The sequence below is a fragment of the Parus major genome, chromosome 2, assembly GCF_001522545.3.
Source record: "Parus major isolate Abel chromosome 2, Parus_major1.1, whole genome shotgun sequence".
NCBI classification, from domain to species: Eukaryota; Metazoa; Chordata; class Aves; order Passeriformes; family Paridae; genus Parus; species Parus major.
In genome coordinates, this window is record NC_031769.1 from 104,168,847 (window position 1) to 104,194,077 (window position 25,231).

The 25,231-nt window shown below is 39.9% G+C and overlaps 1 protein-coding gene across 2 annotated transcripts; it reads right to left on the reverse strand.

Annotated features, from left to right (window-relative positions):
- Positions 1–90: 90 nt before the first annotated feature.
- On the reverse strand, positions 91–24,166 carry ABHD3 (abhydrolase domain containing 3, phospholipase). 2 transcript variants are annotated; one of them, XM_015619136.2, is made up of 9 exons: positions 23,883–24,166; positions 22,178–22,341; positions 19,425–19,607; positions 17,751–17,796; positions 14,841–14,953; positions 11,231–11,404; positions 10,538–10,586; positions 10,288–10,453; positions 91–2,187 (listed from the first exon to the last, which is right to left on the reverse strand). In XM_015619136.2, exons 1-9 carry the CDS (start codon positions 24,027–24,029, stop codon positions 2,009–2,011), a joined length of 1,221 nt encoding a protein of 406 aa, XP_015474622.1. In that variant the 5' UTR covers positions 24,030–24,166; the 3' UTR covers positions 91–2,008. The 2 variants fall into 2 exon arrangements, with proteins under 2 accessions (XP_015474622.1, XP_015474623.1); XM_015619137.2 differs by lacking the exon at positions 23,883–24,166 and adding an exon at positions 20,684–20,811 and having other exon boundaries at positions 22,178–22,267.
- Between the last annotated feature and the right edge of the window lie 1,065 nt (positions 24,167–25,231).

A 25,231-nucleotide genomic window follows, 5' to 3' on the forward strand; every position in this document is an offset into this window, starting at 1 on the left:
CTTTTGCTTGATGTAGCTTTAAAGATAAATGTCTCATGGATACCTCTATAAGGATTAGATCTAAATTAAGACAGTGCAGAGAGACAGAAATTCTGGCATTAATCATATTACTTTTATTTAAACGGTAAGGTGTGATTTAATGTAAGTGGTTTTATTTTTATTAATACTTGATGCTGAATTTTGAACAGTACTGTACCTAAACAATTTTACAAATATAATACTAAATACACTGTTTATTGCTCATTGTTTTTGCACGAACATAAAACCTGGAAATGAATACAAGAATAAATAAGGCACCCTACTAATATGGTATTTTTCTGTATTGTAGTAGCATGCACGAAATTTTATTTTGCTTTTGCAAGTCACTGTCCTTTTTCTTATTAAAGAAAAAATAAGTTTGTTATTTGGGCAAGTGCCTGTTTGGAAAGTCAAAACTTGAAAGCACTTTTAATTTTCTTAATTCAACCATCTACCTTACAAAACAGTTCTCTCGTATAGCATGTCCCAATTTCTTTTTCTAAAGACAAAAAGTATTTTTGTTCTTCCTTTGCTGTTACTAGGAAACATGCCTTGCAAGAGGAGTGTTCACGTACTGCTTGAGACAAAAGACCTGACTTGCTTTTTTTAGCTACATTTTCTTCTTGTTACTGACCCTGCTCAAAAGATAAAAATAAAAATGCAGAGGCATCTTTCCTGACTTCTATGTGGCTGGGCCCAAATCACTGATCAGCAGAAGATGGGAGCTCCACAGATGCTGCTTAAGGGCCTGTTTTAAATTTCAGTATGCCCTACATTAGGGCTTCCCAACAGTTCCAAAATATATTCTAACTGTCCTTTCTCCTCAAAGGCCCACGCTGGCTGTCACTCTGTCAGGGCTCAGGAGAACAGTGATGCCTCGGCCACCCTCACAACTTGTAAGCTGCTAGGGCAGAAGTTCGTCTGCAGTGGCTTCAGTGATTTCACAATTTACTGCCAAAATGGTGACAAATGATCAAATAAACAAGCCAGCGGCACAACTGTGACTCCATCTCAACTTTCTTTAAACAGTCTGTTCCATTCTTTTCAGAAATGATATGAAACAATAGCAGAGACAAAAGGTTTGAATTTGTTTTTCTTCTTTAATTTAAAGCAGATTATATAACAATTTCCTGATACTCTAATATTTATTCTTTAAAACTGAAATGTTCTAGGAAGGTAATATAAACATAGCAGGTTCAATCACCAAGCTTACCAGTTATATGAAGTATGTGTTACTTATGTGACAACACCCAGCTTTACATGAACTCTGAAATGCAAAATGTCTTTTAATTACATACGTTATTACAGTACTGTTTTAAAGGAATCTTTTGGTTATATGTAAACACTATAAATTAGCTCTTTAAAAAATAACCATGTAAGACAGGTATGGCATTGACACAGTTTAAAAAACAATAAACAGCCCTAAATCTGAATGAATACTCTCAGGGCAGAACAGCAAAAGCAGGTATCAGTCTAATGCTATGGACTAACATGCTGAAATTTTGACTTATTTTAAGTATCAGTACTTTTATTTGATCCCTCCTTTTGTTTTCATATTTTAAGATTTTCACCATCAGTGCTCTAAGGAATGGGCTAACTGGTACTATATGTGACAGGATAATATATAAGCTATTTTGAGTGTTGCCATTCTAATAGTAAAAGCCATCTAAATAAAGTCTCCTAAGTACATACTGGTTTAAATTAAAATCCTGAGGAATTACAATCTCTCTACTTGATAGTTTGGTTAAGTGCAATTTGATGTATGCAGAACACTGTTTCATTTAAGGTCATTCTTAGTAAGGCATATTAAAAATAAATATAAAAGTGACAACATACTATTTAGTTTCTTGCTACAAAATCTTAGGCAAAAATATTTTTGCATGTAGTAATGGACTTTATCCATTTGCTGGCTTACAGGAGTTAAAATTTGTGCACTAAGCTGAACTGCCCTTGTCAGAATGTGCCACTGTGCTATAATAGGGGTCCAAAGCTACATGCTAAAGATTTTATTTCCATGCTCAAACACAGCTTGCACAAACTGCTTGAAGACTCTGTCCATGTAAGTGCACTTCCTTGGCCATATTCCTTCCAGAAAACCGATATGGCCTCCACACGAAGTCAGAACCAAAGCAACATTTGCATTTTGTTTGGCAGTTTCTACTGGTATAGCTAAAAGGTGGGGAAAAAAACATTTTAAGTCCTTAACCTTCTATGAAATGCCAGTCATTGAATTTCTCTTAAACATTTCTCATATTATGTATGAATAAATAGGCACAACATTAATATATGCTTGAACGTCTTACAAGGTTTGGAACCACAGCTGTATTAAAAGCCATTTCTCTCTTTATCATTAATTCACCTTACCTGTGTGATTTTTTTTTTTTTTTTTTTCTTGGCTGCTGTAAAAATTTTAGCTTCATTTGTCTTTCACTCACTGATTGAACAGCACCCATGGTAATGCATACTTAGGATTTGCTATAAATGGTGTAAGTAGAAGGACAATCAGCACTCTGATTTTTAACTATTATTGCAATATTCAACTTCAGGAAAGCTGAGGAACTAGGACCCCAATTGCAATTGTTTGAGACTCCAAGCACAGAACCTTTAATGTCAGGGTAAGATTTGGTCTACAAGATATCCTATCAGCTAATATAAAAGATTATCATTGTATCTGATCTGCCATGTTTACCACCTGCATGTTTAGAGCACACCATGCAAACACGCTGGGGAATGGTTCTTGCCCTCAGGAACTCATAATCTAAGACAGAAGGTAAACAGAGAAGGAGGAAGGGGCGAACAATTGTATAAGGACACAGAAAGCTGCTCCATGCCACCGAGGTTAGTGGTTCTTTACTGCATAGTGACTGCTAGAAATGATTTTAGAATGTAGATTATTACATTATCTATATATATATACATATACACATATATATTACATAATCTATCCAGATTATTAGACTGGACAGTACAAGGATTTTTCTTTTGCTGTATTAGTTTTTCTGATCTGATTAGCACCCTAATCCAGTTCCCTATGTTAATGCCAACATCTGAGTAGTGGCAGCCACAGTCAGATGGAGCCTTCACTGTGGTGGTCATTTCAGCAATGACCTACAAGTAGCTTAAAGTCATCAGTGAATGACACCTGAGATACAAACTGATCTGGAAATGTGTAGGAGGGAGGCTTCAGTGCCTCCTAATTTGAATCTGCATAGATGTGTGGCTTAATCAATTTCACCACCTGGGCAGTTCCCTTTGTGAAGGAAAATAGAGGTCAGTTAGTACAGACTGACACCAGAGAAAGCGAATGACTTTACAAAGGGCACTTGGTGAGATGGGATGACCCTGTTATCATTTGAACTGGTTGACACAGCAGTGGAGCTTTATATCAAGACTGCAAACTCTACAGATCCATAAAAACTAAGTTATTTAAGGAAATTCCTGTGGAATTTTAGGTATGCTAAGTAGATATCTGAATGAGCAGAAATATCAGCACATTTCAGTAAAGGAATGCCTTTCAAAGTTCCAGTTTCCAAGTAAGAAACTTTATGAAATGGAAAAAAAAATAAAAATCATACAGATATATTTGATTATTCAGCATTGACAGAAAAAGCAACAGCAAAAGAAAAATGCTTTGTCCAAAGAAGGGAGTAGCAGCAGTTTCACTGTGTTGTCTAAAAAAGGTTATGACAAGAAAATAACGCTGATTTTAAGTCATTTACTACTCAACTAAAAATGCCTTGTCACTACACTAAGCAGCAAGTCATTCGCAAGATTTAATTACTTTCTCATTTTCTTTAAAGTATTTCTGAATCAGATTCAATTTTGGGGGTATTCAGTTGTTCACAACCCATTCTGTCTACACTTTCTTCAGAGACACCTTCTACTCATTCCTGTTTCTAGGAGTCTGTTCCTTTACCCCTTTATGCATTTGCTATCTCAAAGGTCATTATCCTTGAATAGTCCCTATCTGCATATTACCACCTTATTCATAGATGTGCTCCTTACTTTCATTTGGATGCTGGCAAACTCATAGCTGTGTGCTTGACATGCCAGTTTGCCTTCATTTTCAGCAACTAGAGTAAGAGCACAGTGTTTAAGCCCTTTGCTTAGCCAGAAAAGGACCCTCAGCCAGAAAGTCACAGGAGAACTTGAGCGCAATCACTGCGGTGAACAGCTGTACAACTGAAAATAGATCAGGGCAGAAGCACTGGACCTGTGGAGCCAGGGGAGCAGTCTGTGCCCCAGAGATCCCTACCAGCAGTGCCTGGAATGACACGCTCTGTTCCACTCCAGGGCCTCAGCACAGATGCAAAACCAACTGCCTGCAGAGCTGGGTTAGTGTCTGTTGTAAAGGGGTGTTGCGAGCTCCCTGCTCATAACATGAGGTACCTGGCCATGCCCTGGGGGAGCACGGACCGAGCTCCAGAAAGCAATGGGGGCTCTCTTGCAAGCTATGTGATGTTCTTTGCTACTCAGCACTATCCATTTCTTCCACTCTTTCCCTCCTTTCAAAATTGCAGCCAATTTCAAAATTGCATCAATCTAAGCAGTTTGTAGATTCCAGAAATTACTAAGTGATTCTAATTCTTTACTAGGAGGAAGAAACTGTGCTTCTTACTGTTTCTACAATAATTCCTTGGCTTTTCCTTTATTCAGCTGGAAAACTGAAAACACTGAATGCAGGATCTGGGCCTTTTAAGGCAGTACTGAGGCCACACTAAAAAGTCAATGCTGTAAAAGCCTAGACTGGGGAATAGCACATGCTGAGAACATGAGATGCAGAAAACAATGTGTTATTTCTTGCAATCCAACACATGCATCATTTTCAGACTCAGCACGCGCTTGTCTGGAGTTTTGCCTGAGTTAATCTGCTCGGCAATCTCTGATCTGCCTCTCTTGGATTCTGTGGAGGAACACACTGCCATGTACAAACAGCGTGGCTGCAATTCATCTCAGCTTCTGCCGACTGCATAGGAATTTGCCCACTTATCTGTACCAAGCCATCTGCTCTTCTTCCCTCCAGTAGCCTGTGCTCCGTGTTAAACAAAATCCCAAGAGAGAAGTAGGAATCAGACACAAACCCCATGCCTGCTTCAGCCAGTGAATCACACTTTCCACACCTGTTCTGCAGCTGTCTGCCTGGTCACTGAGGGGACTAATAAATAGGCTTCTGTGCAAGGGTATGGGAAGGAATATGTGAGGAGAGACAGGTTTGATCTCCAAGTATCCAAGATAGACATGAGAACTCCATCAGTCCTTACAGATTCAGGATCACCTGCTAACTGGCCTGAACATATTTCTTCACTAGCTAAAGCATGCAAAAACATGACAGTCATTCAATTTGGCAGACTAGTGTCAATGTGTAGGGAGAATGTCCCTCTCTGATAAGAAACTGCTTTGCTGGAGGATTAAATGGGAGATCATAATAAATGTCTCCTCTACTATGCCAGCCCACCTGGGGAAGCCCTTAGAGGCGAGTCTCACCACGACCTCTGCGTGCCTGTCATTCAGAGGTTGCCAGCTCCCAAATTAGTTTGCTGGTGGTCATTCCCAAACTGGCTGGCAATACTAGAGTGGGTGCCATGTACTGCCTGCCTCCACACAGCTACAGTGGGTCTTTCCTAGAAGCCTACCAGTCCTGCACTAGGATGCTGATTATTTTCCAGATCTGGTAAGGTGCAAGCCACATGCGGGTCTTTTCAAATGTCATCTTCCCTATCCTGAATTTCCCTCTATTTTTCCGTGTAACTCCTCCCCAGCAGTTTCTTGCTCTACGGGTTCTTGGAAGAGAGTTGAGTATATTGTGTTACTCCTCAGTGCCAAAATGCAAATGATGCTTGGCAGTGGTATGGTACTTTTCTTAAGGCTGTTCCTATGTGCTGTTAGCCATCCAATAAATAAAATCACAATGCAACAGAGTAAATTTTGCAATGTAAAGGGCAGATGAATAGAGCACTGGATGTATGCATTCTTAGGAGATAGGATGGCATGCCAAAAGATACCACTGTTTATTTTTGTCCACACGTAACCTTGTACTTAAGTTTCTTTTTGGCCAAAATCTGTACTGCTGTTTGATCCAGCAAGCACAGACCTGTGACTTGTCATCACAGAACTGCAATGTAAATACTTGTATGCAGAATTACTTCATTCAAAACCAATTTGTTGTACATTTTTGCCAAAAAGAAGTTTCTTAAAAAGAACAAAAGAAAAAACATGTAAGTCACTGCTGTCAGACATTCTATTTTTTTTGCTTGATTTCTCTCTGCTCCTTAAACTTTTGACCTAATTGTTATCTGTCTGGCCATTCCTTGGCCATTTGGTCTCTCCTGACAACTTCATTCTACTATGCTCTTTAACGTAACAGGATGTAAAGTAACACCTCAGAGCAATTACTCCCAAGTTTGGATTCAGGGGGGCAGTAAAGCTTCAGAGAGTTCAATAAAATATATATAACCGAGCTTCAGACATGTGCTTATTTCTCACAGTGGATCAGGAGGGAGCTGGCATGGTACCTAGCTCCAAAGGCAGTCTTCCAGCTCAGGCACAATGCTCATTGGCAGCAATTAGCTAAGCATTAGTGTAGTGAAATTTAAGTCAGATGCCTAATACACTGCTTAAAGTCTCTTCAGAGAAAAATGCCGCTTCAGATGGAAAGTTAAATGCGACAGTGATAATGAATTATATCACTCCATCTACCTGATTTATTTTTCACATTTACAAAATCCAAGGGCTTGACTTGGCTTTATTACATATTTCCTGAAGCAGTGACTTGTTTAAATTAGTTATGGTGAGAAAAGTGTCATGCAGTGAAGAAATCATTTGTTTTCATTAGTCAGTATTATGCAATGTGAGAATTGCATTCCAGAATTAAACTACAGATACATCAGCTGCCAAGCTCTGTGAACTTTAAACAGCAACATTAGGGAAGGACTGCAAATTGATTGCTTCTTCATAATACTGGATTGAGATCAAATGGCACATTTTCACAATATATTTAAAAATAACTGTTGGGAAGTACAAAGCATACCAAAAAAAAAAAAAGAGAAGAAATACATGAGAAGAAATAATCAGGTAGTAACAAGGCAGCATCTGCACTTTTTAAGGGAAGTGTCTCTTTAGGTCCACATTATGTAGTGACAAAGCAGACTTGGTTTTGTATTCCCCAAGTTTTGTTACTGGAAGATAGATGTCCGTGGCTTTATGGAAACTATTTCAATACAAAAGAATTCTGGCACAGCTTTCTCCCTGATGAGTTCTCTAGGCTGGTTTCCCAGCTCTTGGAAACCGCAGTATCTACAACAGAACTGGAAGGTAGCTTAAAAGCTGGTAGGTATTACCGGGAGAGATGAGGCATGAAATAACCAGTCCCCAAAGTCAATAAAAGGCTGGAGTTTGGGTGAGAATGAATTTTGTGGCTTTGAATCCATGATACAGTTGGGAGTGGAAACTGACTTTGGTTGCCACAGACTTCTATGGGTCCACACATAGAAGTTTTTAAGTCAGAAAAAAAGCCAGTTGTCAGACTAAAGTCACCTCCAAGAGTAACGCCAACCCTTTATGTTTGCTAACATAAAACAGCTCACAGGAGATGTCAAGATATCATGATGAATGAACTCCAGTAACTAATGGCAGCAGACATAAATCCCAGGCTGCTAATCAGGGTGCTCTGTGTTTCCTGCCAGTACGATTCCCACTGAAGGTACACAGCACAAACGAAAAAGGAGCCAAGGATAGACAGATGTAATGGAGTCACGCAGTTTTAAGAGAAGATAGACAGTCATTACAACAGACTCTTAGTGCTTCCCGATTCAGAAGTACTGGTGTTTTACCTTACCCTCCTCTACACTTCAAGACTTCAAAGGCATCCTCAAAATAGTTTAGATACCTAATTTTACACAAACAACCATACCAATATTCACAAAGACTTGTGTTACCTTTACAGAACAGCTTCAAGAATTGAGAGATCTACTCTGTTGTTAGCTGTACTGTAGGGACTCAGTCTTTGAGTACTCAAACTACACAACACAGAACTGCTGAGGCTGTAAGAGACTTCTTGAGATCATCTACTCCAACCCCCTGCTCAAGCAGGGTTACCAAGAGCAGGTTTTCCAGGGCTGTGTCCAGTAAGGCTTTAAGTATCTCAGTAGATGGAGACCACACAAACTATGCCAGCATTTGACCACTCTCACAGTAAAAAAAAAAAAAAAAAAAAAAAGCTTTTCTTGTGTAGAGATTGAATGTCATAGGGTCAGATCAATAGCTGGCTCTTGAGAGCTTGAGAGCTGGAGGTAAAAAAGAAGATGGAGTATTTGCACTAACTTTCATCTAGGTAACAAATATCCCAGTCCCAGTCCTAATGGGCTGAGAAAGGTTAACAAATCTTTCAGGGACTGAGGTACACTGAGTGGTTTACTGCTATTGTCACTATGCTAATTAGGTAGACCCTGCCACAGTTACTACTTAACTTTAGAGAGATGGCCACAAACTAAGCTAGTGCTAAACAAAGGGGTGAAGCCATTGATCCCTCTCTCAGATACTCTGTGAAAGAAATGTGGCAGAGCAGATGACCTCCCTACTGTACTGTGGAGAAAGTCATCTCCACGGTCCTAATACACATAAAAATTATCTTCAGAATCACTAGCCAGGTTTCATATTTGGATATAGATTTTAGGGTCACAGCCCATCCATTCTCATTTTCAGGCCATTATAAGCTTATAAGCAACTGTCCAATTTCAAGGGAAAAAAATTCCACAGAGGGTAATAAATACAAAGGGACTAACTCCGTTTCAGAAAGCCTTTGAACTGCAAATTTTTAAAGGTGCATACAGTATTCTATTGTAATATTGCTATGTTTACTCAGACCTTACTTTTTTTTTAAGCCTCTGTTTTGGTCAATGTAAGGTATCCCTAGTAGTAGTTTGGCTAATCTAGAGTCACCATTTTTCTCCCTCGTATAATGGTGTCTGTCATCTCTTTACATTGTTCATGCAAAGCATGGATGCTTTTTGTTCTAGAGAAGAAATCAGATTTTTTCTAGTGCGCTCTACTGGAGTAGTCCTTTTCATGACACATTTGTCTCTAACTGGTCTTCAGTTACTATAAATAGTAATGTGTGTGCATGTTTCTGTATGTGTGGTACATCTGCACACAGATAAACAGCACACACAAAGAGTCTCTTCCAATTCTTTCATTTCTGCTTGTTGTTCTGATCTGTTTGCCTGCTCACTTTGGTTTCATGACTCATTCTGCAAGAATCTCACTTCACTTGTGGTGGCAGAAGAAAACTTCCCTGAAATAAATCAGTTGTATAAACTACATTTTTAAAGGTGTCAGGTGCTCATTGCTGAAGACCGTTGCCTCAACCTCAGCTGTTCATTTTAGTGGTTTTCCTCTACATTAGCTTTTGTTCTCCTTCTCAAAAGCTATAACCAATACACAGGAACATGTACATATTTTCAGAATAGTTAGCAACAGGGTTTTTGATCTTCAGAGGAAAAACAAAATGTTCATAATGATCACTTGTTTGGCATGAAACAAAAAGAAAATGGAAAACGCAGCCTGTTACTTAGCTGTTATTGATTCTTCTTATTAATTTCAGCTCCTTCTAGGAGCTCACCTTTTACATATGTCTTCTCTTACCCTAGATTTTGGCCTACATTATTAGATGTAACTGACTTAGATGGGTTGTTTTTACTTTTAATTTACAGGTACTGGAGATGACACTGAGATCAACAGATACGAATTTCATGTCATCTCAAACATAAGCGACTCCCATGCATTCTTTGTAGGGACTTAAAGAACGGCAGTAAAAAAACCCACTTGTCTCCAGTTTGAATTCTGAATGACTACATCCAGACATCAGAAGTCAAGCTCCTTTTTTATGGGTTCTCTTCATACTTAGTGAACAGAAACAGGTGCTTCTGAGAGGGTACCACATCTGGTGTCTTCCTTACACTGAGATAACCCACACCCTTAATGTGCCTATTTCTTTCTTTTGACTGTAAAGACTCCACAAATGCCTAATGAGGCCACCCCCTATACTTCTCCATTCTGTACTAATCAAGTCTCTCCATCATCATCTGTTTTTTATGTGTCTTAAACTTAAATGCACGACTGACCCCTCCATGGAAGTTTTGATCCTATGTGCAAGTAACATTTCAGTACACTTCTAAACATGGGTGTGAGTTTATTCTCTAAGCTCTGTAGTTTGTCTTAATACAGATATTTTTGCATATACAGATAAATTTATTTTAAAAAGCCTAAACTTACCATGAGCTGGTGAGAAAACATCATCCACAGAGTTTAGACATAACACTGGAATTCCAATTGACTTCAGCTTGCGACATGGACTAGCATCTTCATAGTAATCATCAATTGAACGGTAGCCAAACATGACTGAAGTGAACTGCTTATCAAATTCTCTGATAGTTCTAGCCTGAAGTACAGAATTCAAATAGGGAACTACGTCAGCATTTGGAAAACAGCAATCAGCTCGAGCAGATGTAACGTTTTCACATACCTTCATCACAAGATCCATATCAAATAATTTCTCCAACATTTGGCGATGCCTAAAAAGAAAGATAGAAAAATTGGAGGGCTTGGTCTTTTTGTTATGTAAACAAATGTAGTTCTCTGCTTTACAGATACATTTACAGAAGTAACTGTCTAACATTCTTGTTTTTAATTTTCTGTCGTATCAAAATTCTGTCTAGAATCCAAGAGCAGAATAATTGTTCATCCATATATAGACACATCTAGCAAAACGGTAAGAATCTGCATAAGCCATGAAAAAGATGCAAAAGATAAGAGAACTTAATATTTAGGAATACAAAATACACCCTGGTTTTCTAAAGCCAATGATGAACTAGGCCTTTCTGTACTTTTGCAGTCAACACCAACTTAAAACAATTATTATATATGCAAACCTACTCAAAGTCAGTATGTGCAAGTCTAAACATTTTAAAAGTCCATTTACTTAATCCATAGATAAAGAAGTATATTGGGCTTGTGAATCTCTTGAGCAGCATTTAAAATTAGTCACATTGATGACAAACTTTCTTGAAAAGATCCTTTTGATTTCAAAAGTTACCAAATAATGCACAAAGAATAACTGGAGTTGTTACAGAATTAATTTTACCAATATTTTTATACCTGCTGTTGATTTCATGGTAAAATCCTTTCACCTTGCTAAGTATTTCAGAAGGCAACTCACCTGCTGATAGAGGATTGTAGACAAGTGGTCAAGTAATAGTTGAAAAGAAGCCAGTTTAGTGGCTTCTCCAGAGATTCTATAGATTCAAAAACATTCCAACCCGCAGAGAAAATTGCAGCTGCCATTAAAGGAGTGTCTCTGCCAGTTTTGCCCAGGTAATTTAAAAGAAGCATGCTACAAATGAAAAACAGAAACATACATACTATCAAACTGTTTGCTTCAATTTAGAGTACATGTAACAGCCATGTTTTTGTCTGTTTTTCAATAGTTTCTCCTATGAGTCCTACAGTTGTGCCTAGTACACCTAGGAGCTAGTCAAATAACATATGACTCATGAAGTTTACTTTCACTATTATCAGAGAGTAACTGGGTGCACTGTGTAGGGTGTGAGTAGGAGTGCATTTAGAAATAGAGATGTACTAGTCTTCAATCACGAAAGGGAGGGAAAAGTCAAATGATTCTTACTCATGGAACAAGTATTCCCAAGTGTTAGTAACTTTTACCATCTTACAAGCTCTTTGTCTTCCTGATGTGATAAATCTGATCAGTGTGCCTGACAAACACAAGCTGCCCCTGGCACACCTGCCTCACCGTGAAGAAGTCTTTTGAGATTAAGGTAGTGCCATTACCTCACCTAACACATATGAAAAAACATACCTCTTCTTTAACACAAAGTATGTGAAGCATGAAGTCTTGGTTAGTAAATAAAACTAGAGAATCAAAATTATGACCCAAATAAATGGCTCAGGTCTTGTCTTTCTGACCAACTGAAACTTACAGTCTCTACTAATAATGTACACTTGAGTTGAAAATGGGGGGAGTTCACAAGTATCTACTGTTCAAGTGCAGAAAAAATAAAACAACAGGAAGAGAGTAAAATAAAAATACTGACGGAAAAGCTCCAAGTCTTACTTTACTGTCTGAGACCAAAAAGTTTACAACAAGCGTTTTAATACCAAGTCTTCAACACAAACCACTACAGTTAATTAGTAACATTAAGATAGCTCCTTGGATTGCTACTCTGTACCTTGGATCATCTACTGTGCTTTAGGAGACAGCAACCTTTAGCAAAGACATTATGAATCAGCCTTCTATCACAGAGACTTTATCCCTCTGCACTACCTGCCACATCACAGGACAGCAGTCCAATAAACCAACCAAAAAAAATGTTGCAGAAGAAGAAGAAGCACTCCCTAAGAATTCAGAGGGTATATGTAGTAGAGAGAAGGCTTAGGAGTCTTTATGTTACCAAATAAAGTCCCTTTCCACAATAATATGTACTGAAGATAGTAGAACAGGTAGTTTTTTGTTTATATTTATGTATGTCTGTGAAGTGAATATCTATTTTAATTCTTAACTGGGGAAAATTTGTCTTATATAGATTATCTGACTATTCAGAAAATTCTGAAAATAGATGGTATAAAACTCCTGTAAGATTAAGACAAGTGGATGATTTTTGCAGTATGTCCCTGGTGAGATCTTTGCTCCTGTTTAATTTTAAACATGCAATGCTCCAAATAATTTTGAAGCATGGAACAAGTTCTCATGTAGATAATTAGAGACTATTCCAGTGCTCTGTACAATTAAACATATGCTTTCTGGTTTTGGTTCAGTATTTTAAGGGGGAAGGTGGAACATCTTGACTAAATTGCCCAGTGGTGCTGGTGACATATAGGCCAAGTACACCACACAGATTCCTTGTGCCATTGTAACAGACTTTGCCAGTACTTTGATACCATAACTAGGTTAAGCCAAGGACAGAAAGGACACTAAGGGCTGATGTGGACGTTTGTACCAGTCACAGAACTGCCAGCTTCTACCACCTTAAGCCCTTCATAATTGCCAGGGACAGGGAATTGTAGCCATCCCAGCATCAACAGCAAGGCACAAGCAGACCTGATTTCTGCAGAGTACTGAGGTCAGTATTTTGACATACAGTCAAGGCTCTCAATAGGAAAAATATTCTGTGGATCTGCTATTCATATGTAACGAGGAACTGGTCAGGCAGAGAAGATGCACAACAGTTTTGGCCACTGAGATTATTTGATGGTGGATTTTTAAGATTAAAAGTAAGTGGGTAAGGTAAGCAGTAGAATTAGAATACTGGAGAGAGTTGGCTTTCATTTGTCCAAGGATCTGATTGGCAAGATTTTACATTAGATGACCCTGATGAGCAAACGGGACTTTAAGGATAACCAAACATAAAGCAAAAGCGTGATACATTCTGATATGCAGGAAGTTGAGCAAGTGTGGCAGAGGATCACATGGAGGAAACAAAACCCTTCTGACCAATTTCAAGGAGGAAGTACCCTTAAGGTAGAAGAGGGGTGGTCTGCCTGGGAGAAACAGTCATTGCCCAAGCAGGCAGGGATGCAGTTAGTAAAAGTGAAGTTCAGCTGGAGCTGGAACAAGCAAGGGATGTGGAAGACAACAAGAGAAAGGTTTCTGCAGCAAGAAAGTCTTCTGTAAGTTTTGGTACAAAAGAAGACGCAGAACAAACAACATCCTCAGAACAAACATTCTCTTCTTTCCCCTCATCAGTGAAGCCAGTCATCTCATCATAGAATGCAATCAGATCACCTGGGCTTGTTTTGTCCTCGATGAAAACAGTCACCAGTATTCCCTATATGCCTGGAAATGGCTCCCAGAGGATTTTCTCAAAGAACTGAAGTTAGGCTGACCAACCTTTTTCCCTCCTGGGACCACTATTCAACAGAACAGGGAACCTAGTGACTAAAGATTTGTGATAAAGCAGAGAGTACTAGTCTTTAACAAGTATGTATTTATCTCAAAGATCCTACTAGTCATTGAGAGATTAATGTCAATATATATGGGCTGTATCTGCCCATCCCCCACAAAATTTATCAGAGAAAAGGGAAGTCTCAGGAAGTGAGACTGTGTCTGCAGTATTCCTAAGGAAAATTCTCCTCTGCTACAGTTCTTGTTAAAGAGGCTGCTGGAATAGTTCTGCTAGTTTCTAACAGTGATTTTTTTTTTCCTAACAAACTGTGCTATCATTGTCTGTTCTTGCTGTGCTTTCTGGAGAGAAGCCAGGACACAGCAAGTCTTAATACCACATGCTCTACCAATCCCTACCGGTTTGAACAATACTACTTCTTGCTTCTGAGCCAGACAGAGATAGCAGATCTCTGATATCTGAGAGCAGATATCCACACCTCTTCCAGCCTAACCTATCCACACACTGCAGAACACAAACAAAGTGAAGACAAATCTTATTGCCAGAGGTTGCTATGAAACATGGTGTATTAGCTCAAGATGCTATTTTATATCACTCTGTTCCAAAGACAGCCTCCATAGTTTCCAGACTGTATTGCCTACCTGTTTGGCTGTCAATCTGCCTGTCATTGTTTCCTGTCTTTCTCCACCCCGCTCCCCCCAGTTTTTAAATGTTAGCTAATTTCAACCTTCCCTGACACAGAGGTAAAAGCCTCAAAGATAGGAAGTTTCTCAAAGTCTTCTGCATATTGGAGAGAAACCCAACTTGCTTGAAGTTCAGTAAGTAATGCAAGTATTCCAGAGTAATAATTTACAATCAGGCTACACCAGTCTTATGATCACAGTTAAGCTGACTTGTGTTACACAACCTTACCCTCCCATAGAAACACCTGCTGCCATGAATGGAGCTGACGGGTGTAAACTGTGCACATGATGAATAACAGTCTCTAAATCCTCTGTGTTAGCTGCACAGTAAGTCCTTGGTGTCTGTAAGGAGTCAAGAGGGAAAAATGCCATCATAAGCTTTTATATTATCCTTTAAGGACAAAGCAAACTGAACAGTGAATCATTATATAAGAAGATAAATTTAGCATTTATTGTGAAGCTTCACTAAATGCCAAATATAAATCCAGAGCATTTCACAAGGAGGTGAAGAAAGGAGTTATATTTGTTAACATTACAAAATAAGAGGTGACAGGTATCCTCGGTATCTGCAACCTCCAGGTCATTAGACAAAATCTGTACAGAGAACAACGTGCTAAACTAGACAGAACTAGATCAGAACTAGATAGACACTGATATTTTTAAAATACCCCAAGGAAATGGAAACATTATAAAGGCTGTGGTTTTCAGAAAAGGAAGTTATAACAATTTTACTATATTCACCCACATTCAAATGTGAAAGAAAGCATTACATTTCAAGTTCTGTCAGCCAGCATTTGAAAACTAACCCATATTTAGATTCTACATACAACACAACCAAATAAACACATAAATAAATTCCCCAGTGTGGTTTCTCTAATTTAGTAAAGTATTCTTTTAACTAAAGCAATGAAACATGTATTATCTGTTCTTTGTCCATTATTAGTGTCTCCTTAAATCCTGAATTGAGACTTGGAATGACCACTGCTAGCATCAGACTGGGTAACCCCTTGGGTAAGCTTTGGTTAACCACTTCCCTGCTATTGAAGGATGAGCACAACTTTTGAGCCTCCCCTGCACAGACACCTGGAACAGGCCACATAATCCGACCTGAGGGACTATCTGGAGCACTATGAGGGAGACAAGTCCATTCAGGTACCGTAAGAATCACAATAACGTAAGTTTTTTTCTAATGGTGCAGATCTCACCTACAGAGAAGTGAAGTTTTTAACTTAAAGTTGCTACTAACACGTCAGTGACCTGGACTGATTGAACTGCCAAAATTCAGTGAAACATTAAAACTAAATATAAAAATACATAACTATGAGTTAATGGAATTTTTCGGTTGCCTGAAGTAATGATGCATTTCAAGGGTGTTTTTTTAAATTGCTTTCAGTTAAACTGCCTGGCTATTTGTGGGTGATTTTAACAACATTAAACTGATTACTTAAAACACATTTAACAAGAATATTGAAATGTTGATGTCAAAGATTAAGAAATGGAAAGAAAAGCTAAATCTAGATAATTAAAACTGAAGACATTTTCAATTTCCTTTCATGTTGCATTTCCATTTCTCACCCGTATGAATCACTCTTCACTGTTTTACATCCTATTAATTATAAACAGTGTGAATGTGTTTTATTTTAATTAAATTGTCAACTTTACAAGGAAAAATAAATTATTTTTAGTAACTAGCATCTAATGCATTCTAAGTAAAAATGTATTTGATTTAAGTTTATAAAACTGGAGATACATCTTCTATTTTAAATTCAGTTAATTCCAGGCAGTTTAATGTTTAGCTATCTACATTTTGTATGAAGGTATTTTAGAACACCATCTTAGCTCACAGTGGCTGTGGTCAATATAATATTTTATTATTCCAGACCAAAATTTCACAATAGCTTTCAATAATCAATGAGAACAGTATCCTTTAAATAGCTATTATTTGTTGTGAATTTGCATCTATCTTTAAAGTGACTAGAAGAGCTGCTTACATAACTAATTTCTACTGTGGTGCTTAACTATGCTTCAGACTCATTAAGTAGGGATTTTATATTAAAATGTTGAAACCCCTTTGCAGAAAATGTGATAATTTCAGCTGGTTTGCTGAACCACAAGAACTTATAAAGCTTAAAGATGTAAATCCGATTACAGTAAAATACACACAATGTATCCAAACAAGGGATCTTTTCTCTAAATGATTCAGAAATTCATCAATAAGGACTTTGTGTGTCACAAAACTGCTTTGTAGATCCATCTCCAAAAGTATGCAGAAAACTACTCTTAACATGGCAATATTTGCATTGAAATGCTTTATCTGATTATGGGAAAACATTCTGAGCTTTTTAAAGTTTGAAACCAGGGGATTAAAAAATGCAAAACAATACCGAGTATTATGCACATTTCATTCCAGCTGCAGAATTGTCAACAGAACACATATGAAAAAACAAAGCTTATTCAGCAATATTTCATCATGCCTTGTCCCTAGCTACAGAAAACATTTAGCTTCAAGATCTGAGGGATGGACAGTTATTTCTAAGCAAACATGATATGTCTGTCCCAAAAAAATATCCTCTGTGGCTGAGTTTGTGTCATGATCACTGAGAAAAGGATGAGAACACATTTAACTTCCAGGATACAGATATCCATATAAAGCTGGTTCATTAATTCATTAACACGTAGTATGGATCAGTTTTAATGAAACACCTTTTTAACAATATCAAAAATATATTTTAAACTGAAAAAGAAATTTCAGTGGATTATATTTGGATATGTATGCTAAATCAATGGGAGAAAATTGCAATGACTGAGCAGAGATGTGCACATTTTAGATACTGCAGTATTTTTGGAAAGAAAATGTAAGTATTGCTCATTTTAATGTTACAGATATTATTAATTGAATAATTTCCTAGAACGAAATGCTCAGAAAAAATTGTGTGTTAACCAGTTGACCCTCTAGGGTTTCAAAATAAAAAATTAATATTGGCACATGATTGATCTACCAGATGGCTGAATTCTCTTCTCTGTATTTTTAACCCATGCTCTGAGTTTGTCATTTAAATCCAACTGTACAAATAGGCACAAATGATTTCACAATTACCACTTATAAGTGAGAGATATTTATCTTAGAAGTTATCCTTACCAAAAGCTCCTCGCCAGCAATTCCCCGATTGTTAAAAACCACGCATCTAAAAATTGAGACAGTAAATTCAATTGTGCACATTGTTAATTTCACCAACAGACATAACTTAAACACACACAAAGAAATGAAAATGCATAAAGAAAAATAAGCCACTTCTGTGAATAAGTTCAGCACATAAATATTTACAGATCTACAGATCCTAGAGGCTGACCTGTGTGGAACAAGCTTTATATCAAAATGGAGCTCACTGAGGTCAGTGGGACTATCAGAGCTCTGTGATTTGTTGAGGTCAGATTTCAGGGTGAGAACCCCAAGGTTTAGCTGAAGGTGGTACAGACATGTCCTGCACTCTGCCATGAGCTCTGCCAGTGCAGGGCCCAGCCTAAAGCTCTGAAAAAAGAACATCAGAGATCTGTGTGTAGACATCCCCCAAAGCTACATAATTCTATTAAATTGGAAAAAATGAGCCAAGTCAAAATTATAATGACAGCTGGATCTAAGTTGCAGGTTCTTGGGAATGACTTTTTTTTTCATCTGGTACAGCAGAAGTTTCTGGTCTCTCTCTGTTGGTGGGAATCTCTGAATCTTCTAGCAGTATTACCATGATTTAAGAATCCATTTCTCAAAAAATTTTACTTTTCTATTACTCTTCTATCATCTCACTGAAATAATTTTATTAAATAATATACATAGATGGGTTAAAGGTATGAAAGAATACTTATTTTGGTATTTTTCTCAAATGTTGCTATTTAAAAACAAAATTATAGCACTCTCTTGAAATCTGACCTAAAGGTCCACTTTTGAATGTTCTACCTTCTTGCCTTAGGAAATGCAGATACAACTTCCAGAAAAACTTTAAAAATTTATAGTAATAAGTTGTTACTATGTAATGTATAGAGTATATATATATCTGTATAACTTAATATAATTAAGATATAGCTGAACATGTAGATAAAAGCTAATATTTACATATTTGAAGAACTTACTGGAGTCAGCACCAGAAGCCAATCTGCAAAGACAAAATCTAATATTCCAAATACAGATCCTGGAACAATGACAACTTACTGTAATGTGCAGCAGCAGCAATACGGTTACATAAAGGAGTCTACTCATTGACTAATCCACTTACGTTACCCAACTCTGACCAGAAACCTTAAGAATGAAACCAAATTACACAGTGACAATGAAGAGGTGACAGACCTGCTCAAGCACCATCCGTAAGAGTAGGCTAGCTCTCCTTTCTGCACCCAGGAATCTGAGGCTGCTGAATCAAGCAATTTTGGCATTCAGTAGCTGACCTCCTCCAAGGCCTACTGCCAACAACCCATCCACACAAGTCTTCTTGGAGCTGAATACAAACCCTTTCTCTAGAAAGTGTAAAGGTTAACACCTAATATAATATAAGAACTTAAGAAGCAGCAGCAAAGCCCTGTGCAGACTTAGCTGGCTTTCTCTGCAATCTCTGGGGCACATCTGTAGATATTAAAACAGTCCTTCCAAATGTACTGCCTGTTACATAATCCCACTATGATTATTATTGCTAATAACACTTTTTTACATAAACTACTGTATTCAGATCTCATTTGCCTTAGGAAAGCATCTGATACATATACATACTGATACTGGATCCTACCAGAAGCAGCAAAATGAACAGCAATGGGAAAACAACAGTACCTATATCCCAGTGTTTCGCTTTGATGGATCATATGAAGAATGTAGGATTCCTTGCTTGTTCCTGTCAGGCCAGGCAATAACAGGACAGTGGGTCTTGTGCTGGCATCCGGATAATATAAGCTGTCATTATTATCAAACCAATCCAATGAAATCTGTCCTCCATCTGCTGTTTTAATGAGCTCACTGAAAGGTACATTTTAAGATAATACTGATTAGATTGAAAAATACATACACGCTATTAAGAGTGCTTAGAGTTTACAAATTACCAGGTATGAATTCTGCATTTTTCATTATGTTTTAATACTCAAAGTGCCACCTGACTAGGCATGTCTGCATTCAGAAAGAGTTACACCTACAGCTGACAAGAGTTAGAACAGTCAATTTGCGGAGTAATTCCCGCTCAGTAAATGAAGACATGGCCTTTCATAAATTGCTGCTGATGTACTGGAAGCTTGTAGCTAATGTGATTTTTGGCACTGCCTTGTGTTTTATACAGGCATTTTTGTGTACTGCAGATTTCCTTTGAATCATCTGAGAATCTTTCGATAGCACACTGGCTAATGTGATAAACATTTATTGCATTTTTTGACTTTTCATCCAAAGAACTAGAGTGCACAGACACACACTACTGCATCTTTCACCCCATATCACTACAGAATGTGCTAGAATGCACTCTTATAGCATATATCTTAATAATGTAACAAACACTGTAATAGCTCACAAAGTTATGCATGCATTAAACAATGACAAAAAAGTTTCATTCTTTTTTTTAGAAACATACAAATCTTCCCACTTCTTGGAAATTTGAACAGTTAAAGTGCTACTTTACTTTCATAATTTAGAAAAGTAGTTATACAGCCAAACATGTAGATAAAAGCTAATATATACATATTTTAATGGCTCAAGGAAGCTGGTGTGGAAACTACCAAAATGTAAGCCCACCTTCCATTTGATTTTTCTTTTGAAATTCTTGGTAATGACTACTGCAGATTTTAGAGGTGACCAGCCTTGTTGGACTCATTAGCTCAGCTTTGCCCTTTTTCAGTAATGGGAAATAGATGCAATGCTAGTGAGTACTGCCAACACAATCTAAAATGGTGCAAAATAAGCACTGCCCCACGGAACTATGTTTCTTCTCTCAAAACCCTTGAAATAAAAGTGTACAAGAAGGACTAGAAAAAGTGAACATGGCCATACCACTGAAATGTTTCCTAGTTACTAAAACCAAGGGAAGCTGCTAAATGCTAAATCTATTCTACCGTGCAAGCAGAGCTGAAACAACTTGTGTTGCATCCAGGTTCCGGCGCATAAAAGTCCTTCTCCTTAGGTCTTGTGCCAAATGCCTCATTTGCCAGACTAAGTCTCATTTCTGTGTGAAAGAGATCAGCTGAGGACAAAAAATAAATATAAGGGATTTTTTCCTTATTCTCTTAGAATTTAGGCATGAAAGAACACAACAAACTCTACAGGTGAAAGTTACTCTGAAAATCCCAGAAGTTCTGTATATTCAAAACAAGGCTGAATGTGGCTGTGCTATGGTTAAGGTACAACATGTTGGTTTAATGGACAGATACAGTGACTGCATGACCTTTGCAAAATAATGGCATTCGAACACCAGAATATTTGATAAGCCAAATAATTGTGCTGCCATCCAGAGGGGCCTCAACAGGCTGCAGAAATGGGTTGACAGGAACTTCACAAAGTTCAATGAGGGGAAGTGCAAAGTCCTATGCCTGGGAAGGGAACAACCCCATCTACCAGTAAAGACTACCCATCTGGAAAACAGCTTGGCAGAAAAGGACCCAAGGGTCCTCCTGGTGGACATCATGTTGGACATGAGCCAGTTATGCCTCCTTGCAGGAAAGATGGCCAAAGTCTGGAGGCTTTGGAGGCTTAGGAGGAGTATTGCCAGCAGACTGAGAGAGATGGTTCACTGAGGGAGATGGTCCTGCCCCACTATGGAGCACTGGTGAGGCCACACCTCAAGTACTGAGTCCAGCTCTGGGCTCCCCAGTCCAAGGCAGACATGGGCATACTGGCAAGAAGCCAGCAAAGGGGCCACAAAGATGACAAACAAACTGGAACCTATCTCCTATGAGTAAAGGCTGGGACAGCTGGGACTGATCAGCCTGAAGAAAAAAAGGCTCAGGGGGAACTTAGCAATGTGTTTACATACCTGAAGGGAGGGAGCAAAGAGGAAGGAGCCAGGCTCCTTTCAGAGGTGCCCATTAACAGAACAAGAGTCAAGAGGCCCAACCTGAAACATGGGAGGTTCCCTCTGAATATCGGGAAAACACATTTTCAATGTGAGAGTGCCCAAGCACTGGCACAGTTTGCCATGGGGTATTGTGCAGTCACCATCCTTATGGAAATCCAAAAGCTACTTTGACATGATCTGGGTGACCCTGCTTGACCAGGGGAGTTGGACTAGGTGACCTGCAGAGGTCTTTTATGACCTCACCCACTGTGTAATCCTGTGAACATATAACCACATCAGTTCCCATATTGTCACCTATATTTCTGTGCTACAAAACTCTCTGAGATAAAATACAGCCATTTGGGAACACTGACCTTTCAAACCTACTTCATATTAGATCCATTATAAAGATGGTTTCAAGTCTATGACAAAGTTGTGAAGGTGGGCATACAGCAAAAAAAACAGGCACAAACTTGAGCAATGACAGTGGGTGTGACACAGAGTAAGAGAACAGCTGGATATCAAATCAATCACATTCCAGAATAAAGGCACTTACTTCCTGTACTGTACTTGGGGTCTAGATGTGATAAAGGGGCGCAGGAGTGTCTGTACCCGACCTTCCCAGCACCAAATCGTGGGATAGTAAGTTTCTGTCACAACAGGGCAATATTCCTCGAGAAAGCGGCAGAAACGGTCATTGCTTGCCACCAGCTGGGGTTTCTAGGAAAAGAGACTACAGTCAGACACGGGCATTCTTATAAAACAAACTAAAAAACAAATAAAGAAATGCAGCTTATTTAATTCCTCTCTCAGTGAACTAATTTATTTCATATAATCATTTGCAATGCTTTTATCTTTCATGATGCAGAGATAAGAAAATGAAAATCAAATAAAATGCCAGAATTCCCAAGTGAGAAGTGAAATCCATTAAGCATAATGGTTCCTTATCTATTTCTAATAACATACTGATCTAGCTCTACTTTTACCGTCATGGTATATTCACTGACAAATTAAATTCACACTGTTTCTTAGTGGGCAAGAGAGATTTTACCAAGTCTGTTTTCTTGGATGTCATAAAAATGACATAAAAATGACATTTAATTCATGCGTGCACTTTGACCGCAGTACCCTTTCTAACCTGGTAGGGCACTTCTCCTATCTCATTCTACAGTACACAAGTACATGAGTTCCTCCTCTCTAATAATGCTCAGCGTGCAATTTACTTACAATTTTCATTTGTATACCAACTAACACGGAAAAAACCCTGTGTATCAAACATCTCAGGTTTTAGCAACCGTATTTCTTATACCTTTCTGTCACAATGACTCCCCAATATACAAGCATTAATAGGACAATAGCAGATGCTTTGAGGAAAACAACTCCACATAAACAGCTGTAATGGTACATCCTCCCTTCACTTTTCTCCTCTGAGCAAAATCAAGTACCCTCTTCTGTATGAAGAGGAATGCTGTGTTCCCAGCGGTTCTCTGAAGGACTGTGGCAATACTCAGGTCCTCCACGGTCAAAAACCTTTTGATATGCGTATTTTCAGTTGATTATGCATTCAACGAGGCGCTCTCACCACGGGGCCACTTCAGATCTCATCAGGCTCACCGTATCCAAGTAATTTGCGATTTCCTAATTTATCTGTAAAACTACTGCTGATGAGGAGATGCCCAAGAGTTCTCCAGTCCCCAGAACGCTGTCATGGTGCCTCCAGAGGTACTCAGGATGGTACCGACGGGGACACAAGGGCAGCAAAACTACTTTATCACCTGCCCTGCTAGTGAACCAAGTACGTCGGGTTTATGTTGTGGAGGGCAGTCTCCTACCTGCCTTTCCAAACCATGGCACCTGGCCAAGGTCTCCAACTGGTATAACTCCATTTTGGGGACTGCCGATACCGGAGCCCCCTCCCCTCCCAGACCGAGCACGACCAGGGGAGCCCTCCCTCACCGCAGGCCGGCGGCCTCTGGGGGTCGCGGCGGTCCCCGTGGAAGACGCAGCCCCGGCGGGCAGGGGGAACTGCGCTGCCGGGCCCGTGTAGGGTTCGAGCGGGTTTCGGCCGGCCGGGACCCCGGGGCGGCACCTCCAGGGGACGGACGAGGGATGTGAGGACAAGGCGGCCGCAGAGCCCTGCCCCCCAGCCATGCCAAGTGCTATCCCCTCGCCTATGGGCGGTGGGTCGCGGTGACCTTCGGGACTGTCCCCATCGGCGGGACACCTGCGGAGCCCGCCCGCCCCGCCGCCCTCCCTCTCACCTTGGCGATGCTATTGAGGTAGTAGCAGGCGTAGGCGACGCCGAAACCCAGTACCAGGGACAAGCCCACGCCGGAGCCGAAGAATCCCACGCGGACCTGGCTCTCCAGGTAGAGGGAGAGCTCCCTGGTCAGCACCTGCCAGTCCATCGCACACGGGGGACGGCACGGCAGGACACCACACCCCGGCTGCCGCGGACGAGCCCACCCCGGCCGAGGGAGGAGGAGGAGGAGGAAAGGGAGAAGGAGGAGCTGGCGCCCGCCTCCCGCTGCCGCTGCCCGCGGCCCGCTCCGCGCTGCAGCGCCGCCCCGGGACCGCCCCCGCCGGGGCCTGAGGCCGGCTCGGAGGGACCGGGGCCGGGCTGGGTCGCAGCCTCTCCCGCAGGGGACGCAGTCCCGGGTGGCCCGGGGTGGCTGAGCCGCCGCTGCCAGCACCGGCTCCTCCGCGACACTGCTGCCGGCATCGGCCGCCCCACGGCATGTGACATCGCGGTGCTCCTTCGGGGTCACCTTGCCCTGTCGCTTTGCCGGGAGGGCGTGTGGGGATCAGATAGGAAAGGGACCCGTCCAAAACTGTAAGGAGCAGCTGATGCTGGCGTATGGAAGCTCAGTCACTGCGGGGCAGGGAAGAGGGAATGTGGGCTTCCAATGCAGCAGTGGTTAATCAGCAATCTCTAAATATTTTACGTGAGACAGAAGCTTGCTAGTGCTCTTGCACTTATGACTGTTGTTTCAACGCATTAGTGAAGACCAGGGAGGAGTATAGGTATCTCTTAATTCCCAAGAGAATTTCGGCCAGTTCCCTTTTCAGCTGTATGGATTATTGCTTGGAGGCCCTCGTGTTCGTTAACTCAGATGCTCCCCCCACCTTCAGCTTCATAAAAAGACGCACAGTATATGCGTCTTTTCCTTGGCAAAATGCTAGAAGCACAGCTGATAACACGAAGATCCTGGAGCTGGGCATCTGCTATTTGAGATGCATGCAGGCACCGCAGCACACAAAAGTACTTTCCCTCTCCCTATTTTATGGCCCAGCTCCATGAACTGCTGAGAGAAGACAGACGTTGCTCAGTGAGACTCTTCACTTCTTACCTTATCTGTGTTTTCTTGCTATATCCAAATTTCAAAATTTACCAAAAATAGAAGAAAAAATGTAACAGCAGAAAAGATGTGACCTTTTCCACTTACTTCTCCTAATTAAGACAGAGTTTACCAGAGAGATTCTGCTTTGACATCATCTCAGTCCAAAATTTTCTTGTTCACCATGAAAAGACTAATAAGAGTGCATTGCAGAGATCTGAAGAAATTTTAAAATACCTATTCTTCCTATACAGTCGGCTGTCCAAAGTTGA

Excerpts from the sequence above, each read along its gene's own strand:
- ABHD3 (XM_015619136.2), bottom strand. The coding sequence starts at position 24,029 with ATGGACTGGCAGGTGCTGACCAGGGAGCTCTCCCTCTACCTGGAGAGC. Across the intron at positions 17,797-19,424 it reads AGCGAAACACTGGGATATAG|ATGCGTGGTTTTTAACAATC; the intron begins GTACTGTTGTTT and ends CTCAATTTTTAG. Across the intron at positions 11,405-14,840 it reads GCAGGTGTTTCTATGGGAGG|CATGCTTCTTTTAAATTACC; the intron begins GTAAGGTTGTGT and ends TTTCATTTGTAG.